The sequence below is a fragment of the Pteropus vampyrus genome, unplaced genomic scaffold (assembly GCF_000151845.1).
Source record: "Pteropus vampyrus isolate Shadow unplaced genomic scaffold, Pvam_2.0 Scaffold366, whole genome shotgun sequence".
NCBI lineage: Eukaryota > Metazoa > Chordata > Mammalia > Chiroptera > Pteropodidae > Pteropus > Pteropus vampyrus.
The window spans coordinates 195,433-202,078 of record NW_011889147.1 but is presented as its reverse complement, the minus strand read 5'-3'; the positions used below and the strand labels follow the sequence as shown (position 1 = coordinate 202,078).

At 46.9% G+C, this 6,646-nt stretch overlaps 1 protein-coding gene across 1 annotated transcript; it reads left to right on the top strand.

Annotated features, from left to right (window-relative positions):
* The first annotated feature begins 1,848 nt into the window (after window positions 1-1,848).
* Window positions 1,849-4,967, top strand: NLRP10 (NLR family pyrin domain containing 10). Its single transcript, XM_011379592.2, has 2 exons — window positions 1,849-2,128; window positions 3,299-4,967. The coding sequence occupies exons 1-2, from the start codon at window positions 1,849-1,851 to the stop codon at window positions 4,927-4,929; spliced, it is 1,911 nt and encodes a 636-aa protein (XP_011377894.1). The 3' UTR covers window positions 4,930-4,967.
* Window positions 4,968-6,646: the final 1,679 nt, after the last annotated feature.

The window sequence follows — 6,646 nt, the reverse complement described above, 5'->3', positions numbered from 1 at the left end:
GCCTGGAGTCAAGTTGTAGAGAGGGCTGGGGTTTCAGAGAAGGAGAAGGACGGCCTGCTGGACTGTGTATTTCTTGGTGACAGAAGAATTCATCCCTTCAGCCCCTCCCTTGTTTTTCAACTTAAATGTATGGAAGAATGAGGTCACATTCTCCCCTGGTGAGCATGTTCACCACTGACAGTCAGATGGAATGTGTGTGTGTTCCTCTATTCCAGTCCCACACGTACTGGGGCCTGGTGGGTATCAGAGGGTAGGTGTCTGGCGGAGGGGGCGGTCACAAGTAGTCCTTTAATACCAGCATCACCAAGCAGAGTGAACTCATGGGTTTGGGCTAAGTGGACTCAGATCTGGCTTAGGAAGCTGTCTGATCAGAAAAAGGGATCTGATCTGTTTCAGTTCCCAGAACCTTGTTTGTTGGGCTCCTACTGCAGGGAGTTCATGGTTCTGGCCTCATCTTTAGGTCTCCCAGCCTAAAATGACTGAACAGCCTAGACTGCATATTTTCTTGGCAGGCACTTGTTCTTTCTTGTTCTTTCCTGAATTAGCTCTGCCAACAGCAGTGATTTGCAGGGGAGCCTGAGGCTGTATTGTATACTGCTCCTGCAGCAACTGGCTTATGTTTCCAAACTGCCCTGTAACTTGCAGCCAAAGTTCCTGTATCCTAACATTTTACTAAAATTTTCTCCCTCCTTTTGGTATATACTGAAAATGTTTATATTTGAATCTCAGCAACTTTCCCCATTCCCAAATACCTCTTGCTCACTCTCAGACATTTTCGACCAAGATGGATTCCCCATTGGCTTTAGATCATGGGTATAATTCTGGACTCTGAAAGCTTTCTATGAATTGTTGCTTAACTTCTGAAGACTGCCGCCCTGCCATCATTTTAGCTCTATATCTTAATCACAATCAAGACACTGCTCTCTTTCCTTTTCGGCTTTAGTCTCTACAGATCTCTCCAGTTTCAGGTAGCGTTTAGCTCAACTAAATGCTACTCAAACCTAGTTCCTTCACCTGTCTGTTATGTCTTTCCTTCTCTTTCTGTCTATCTATCTACCCAGATCATAGACCAGGACTTAAATCTCACCTCTATGCCCACTGGTCTAGCTCTGGAAAATTCTAGAAAACCATTTCTCTCTGACTGTCAAATTTCTCATCTGGAAGGATCCTCAAGACAGTTCCTGTGATGATCAAAAGGGATAATACATGTAAATCACTCAGCACAGAGTGAGCCCTCAAAGTGGCCATTTCTTTTGCCATGATTTGAACTAGTCTCTTTATCTGAATGAGGAGACTTCCAGCTTTGAAATCCTATGTGTAACTAAGTCCATGAGGCTGATGTGTGAGGCCAATGGGATGATGAGCATAGATTTTTTTTACCTTCTTGCTGTACCTCAGCAGCCCTAGCAAAAATGTCATACCTCAGCAGTCCCAGAAAAATATAATTTTTTTTTCTTAACCAAAACTGTCTAAGGAGGCATGCGGGGCCTGATAAACAATGTGTGTAGGAGGGAGAGAGGAGAGAGATAGAGAGTTAGATAGAGATTGACACACCCTCATACCTCACTTCTGTTTGCCACACAAACACACATGTCAGTTGACAAAGAGGCAGAGCAGGGAATGATGAGGGAGATTCCCCCGCCATCTCACCCACCCCTCTTTCTTGGAACCTTGCACATGTCACATCTCCTTGGCTTGTGCTCAGCAGCTTTCCGAGCACCCAGAAAACAGGGTAGACCGAGGTGCCTTTAGGCTGCTCTTTCCTCAATGGTGACTTCTCCTCTCTTCCCACCCAGCTCCCCCTCCTCCAGATCACAGGTCTGAACTCGACTCTTCACCCCAAATACCATGGCCCTGGCCAGCAACCCACGGGAGGCATTGCTCCAGGCTTTGAATGACCTTGAGGAATACGACTTCAAGATATTAAAGTTCCACTTACGAGATGGAACCCTGCTTGGGGGCCCGGGGCTGGCCCGAGGGGAGCTGGAGGGCCTGAGTCGGGTGGACCTGGCTTCTCGGCTGATTGCGATGTATGGAACACAGGAGGCTGTGAAAGTGGTGCTCAAAGTGCTGAAGGTCATGAACCTGTTAGAACTCGTGGACCAGCTCAGCCACGTTTGTCTAAATGGTGAGGGCGGCAGGGGCGAGGGGAGGTCAGGGTGGTACTGGGACTCCCTCCCTACCATGACATTTCCAGAAACTACCATGGCTGATAAGTTGTACCTGCTTTCATTCTTTCCCAATGCCTGAGGGTCCTGGTGGTCTCCGGCTGAAGACCCTGACAGCTGTGGGGTGAAAGGCCTGAGCCTGGCGAGGGTGGGGATTTGTTTATAGAAAGATTAGGGTATCTTATGGCCATAATGGTCTCCCTCCTATCTCCAGTTGTAGTGCCAGAGAATAGGAGAGTATGAAGAACGGGGCTTGGAGATAGGGGATGGTGTTGGCGAAGGGGTTTCTCCTACCCAGAAGAAATGACATCAGGGCATGGGGGGCAGACCTTTCCCTCGCTGTTCTCCCAGCAGGCAGCTCAGGCTGCTTCTCAGAGAGGACAGCCCACTTCTGTGCCCTGCTCTCTCAAGGAACTGGTGGACTGATTGATGGTGCCTTAGAGAGTGGGGTGGGCATGGAACCTAAAAGGCCTCCTATCCCTTCTCGTGGGGTGCTGAAGAGGAGCGAGAGTCTGTTGGTGCCTGTGCTCCCTCTGTAGGCTCTTTCACACTTGAGAGCTCCTCTGACATAGAGGTGAGAGGTTCCATAGACTCAGAGTCGGGGTTCTGGCTCAGAAGCTGGTTTACCCTTACAGCACCTGGCCCGACCTTCACTCAGAACAGGCTCCTATGGCTTCACCGTCTTACAGCTTCCTTTTCCTTTGTCCTCTCTTTTCTTGCCATTTCAGATGGGGAATTTCACATGAACACTCCAGACATTTACACACACAGAGGCTTTTGTATGTAACCATATTCTTACAAATACATACTTGCTGGCGTACAGTGGCATGTCTTCTCTACACAAAAACATACAAGCTTCCACAAGTACACTCCCATGAGCACATGTGGATACAACCATTCCCACGGATATTCATGCACACTTAACAGCTGTGCCCACGTGCACACACACACGCACCCACACTCATACACATGTACAGTGGTCCCTCCCCATGCAGCTAGAAGTATAAACTCAGTGGGATACAAGTTAGCATAGAAGATGAGACTAAAGAGCAGAGTTCAGAGTTCATAGGGCCATTTTGTCTTTTTTTTATTCCTGTCTCACCACCTAATACGCAACTTGTTTGGCTCAGATTACAGAGAAATATACCGAGAGCATGTGCGCTGCCTAGAGGAGAGGCAAGAAGAGGGGGTCGACCACAGCTACTACCAGCTGCTCCTGGTGGCCAAGCCCTGCGCAGGGAGCCCCATCCTGGGGCAGGAGGTGGACTCTGTCACAGTGGAGGCTCTGTTTGATCCAGGGGAAAAGCCCAACCAAGGCCCGCCTACAGTGGTGATACAGGGATCTGCTGGCACTGGAAAGACAACACTGGCCAGAAAAATGGTGCTGGACTGGGCCACTGGCGCCCTGTACCCAGGCCGGTTTGATTATGTCTTTTACGTGAGCTGCAGAGAAGTGACCCTGCTGCAGGAGAGCACACTCGACCAGCTCCTCATCTGGTGCTGTGGGGACAGTAAAGCACCCGTCGCAGAGATTCGGAGGCAGCAACCAGAACGGCTCCTGTTCATCCTGGACGGCTACGATGAACTGCAGCGGTCCTATGCGGAGAGGCTGAGGAGGCCGGGGCCCAGTCCCGTAGAGGACATGCTGCACCGTCTGATAAGGAGAGAAGTACTTCCCCTGTCCTCTCTTCTCATCACTACTCGGCCCCTGGCTTTGCGGAACCTGGAGCCCTTGCTGAAACAACCACGCCACCTTCACATCTTGGGTTTCTCTATGGAGGAGAAGGAAAGGTATTTCAGATCCTATTTCACAGATGAGGAGCAAGCCAGAAAAGCCTTAGACATTGCACGGGGAAATGACTTCCTCTACAAAGCGTGCCAGATTCCAGGCATTTGCTGGGTGGTCTGCTCGTGGCTGAAGGGGCAGATGGAGAGAGGCGGAGTGGTCTCAGAGATGCCCAGTGATGGCACTGACATCTTCATGGCCTATGTCTCCACCTTCCTGCCGTCCAGTGACAACAGGGACTGCTCCAAGCTTACCCGAGACAAGGTTCTAAAGGGTCTGTGCTCCTTGGCAGCCGAGGGGATCCAGCACCAGAGATTCCTGTTCGAAGAGGCTGACCTCGAGAAGCACAATTTAGATGGACCAAGCCTTGCCGCTTTCTTGAGCAGCATTGATTACCAAGAGGGCCTTAACATCAAAAAGTTCTACAGCTTCCGCCACATTAGCTTCCAGGAATTTTTCCATGCGATGTCCTACCTGGTGAAAGAGGATGAGAGCCAGCTGGGTGAAGGGTCCCTCAGAGAAGTGAATAGGCTGCTGGATGAAAAGAAGCGGGTGGTTAGTGAGGAGATGACCCTCAGTATGCAGTTTTTATTGGACATATCAAAAAAAGAGAGCTCCTCAAACTTTGAGCTAATGTTCTGCTTCAAAGTTTCACCCTCGCTAAAGCAAGATCTGAAGAATTTCAAAGAACAAATGAGCTCTATAAAGCATAAAAAGACCTGGGATTTGGAATTGTCCCTGTATGAGTCTAACATGAAGAATCTGCTAAAGAGTGTTCAGTTGAGTGATGTAGCATTTAAGATGGTACATTCAAAAAATAAGAAATCTCCCAGCAGGAACTTATTTTCTGTCAAAACCAGCTTGAGTAATAAACAGAAAGAGGAGCAAAAATGTCCAGCTGTGGACAAAAATAATATAGCAGAGACACCAATGGAAGCTTCTAACGGAAAAGACAGAGGGACAAAGGAACTATAGACAAGGAAGGTAGGAGCAGCAGGATGGGGAGCACAGAAATGGGGACACTGGAAGGAGGATGGTGGGGTGGAGGGACAGAAGGGTGGGGGGAAGACAGAGAGTTGAAAGGAATGGAGAGGTGTGAGATCACACTAATGGGCACTAGAAGGAGTAGAAGGACAGAGGAACAAACAGAAAAGAGACGTAGAGAGAAGATCAGAAGGGTTGGAACATAGGATGCGGGGAAAGCCATGTGGGATGAATCTTTAGGAATAATCATATTTGTCAACAATGGCTCAAGTTCAGTTATTTAGGGTCCTCCCCTCCCAGACGGTTTGTAACTTCCTATAGTGTAGTCTTATTTCAGTAGCTCCTCTTATATGTTAGTATCAATAACCAAATATAAAAGTATTTCATTCAACTTTTTTTCTATAAAATAAACACTATAATAAAATGTGGATTGTGCTCATTCTATAAGATTGGATAATGTGAAGCATATCAATGTCAACATTTAAAGGAAATAGTGTACTGTTCCATTGACTCTGTATTTGTGATCAAATGCTGCTTTTATTAATAGTAGCTTTCTGTCTTTCTAGAAACTTCTAGAATTTCCAGGTTGGACATGAGCCGTGGCTAGTCACAGACCTTTGGTCTTAGAAGTTCTACTTCAAATGACTTGAAAAACCTCTTTGCTAATAGCATGCCCCAGTTGTCCCCATATATACCATTAACTGACTTTTCTTTTTGCAAAGATCCGTCAGTTCCAAGAGCTAACTCATAGTCCCTTTTCCTGCTTTGGTTCCCTCTGTATAGAAAAGATGAAATTATAGACATAGGTGCGGTCAGTTCCCACCCCTCATTTCATAGTTGAGGAAATTGAAGTTCAGTCAGGAGCCCCATTCTTTTCTAGGGTTCCTCAGAGATGTCTCTTAATTCCCACACCTCAGCCAACAGTTGTAGATGCCCTCGAAGACCCTGCAGGCACTGCAAACCTACCTCCATCCCAGCTTTGCTGCTGGCTTCAGTGAGCTGAGGGTGCTGATGCTGCCTTGGACTCTTAGTGCCCCATGAAAGGTGACGGGTACTTCTCTTTTTGCTTCTCACACATTTTTATTGTTGTCATGCTCCTCACAAGTTGATTCCATGTATACCAATCCCAGCAATCTGCTGGATATACCCAGACATCTGAATCCAAAGGAGTCCAGCCCTGAGTGGTCAACTTGGTATGCCATGATACCAAATATTATTAACTCGTCTTCTCACGGGAAGTTTGGTGGCTGGACATTGGATAATTATAGCATGTTGAACCCATCAATTGTGTATGTGCATAGAATGTGTAAGAAACAGTACATGTGTGCATGCACTTATTTAAAGGGCAATTTGTACTGGATTACTGAAGAGTCTGGTTGGCACCCACTGAGTTAGGCTGCATGGCCCTCTAAAGAGCCCGGATGCTCTCAGCAGACCAACTCCTGAATATCATAGAGAATTTGAGAGCGATGAAACATGTACCTAATACACTGCTGGATTTTCAAGGAGCCAAGAAGGTCCAGGGTTTTTTTGTTTTGTTTTGTTTTGTTTTTTAAACATAGATCTAACATCCAATTGAGGTTGAGATGTCTTATTTTACTTAGGATTCACATTCAATACAAACTATCTTAAGCAAAAATGAAATTACTGTATTTATTTAAAGAAAAAAACTGACTTCCAGTTTTAAGTATGTCTGACTCTTTCTAAC

Bases quoted from the DNA above. Each gene is read 5' to 3' on its own strand.
- NLRP10 (XM_011379592.2), top strand. From the start codon at position 1,849: ATGGCCCTGGCCAGCAACCCACGGGAGGCATTGCTCCAGGCTTTGAAT. The intron at 2,129-3,298 runs GTGAGGGCGGCA...TGTTTGGCTCAG, and splicing joins CAGCCACGTTTGTCTAAATG to ATTACAGAGAAATATACCGA.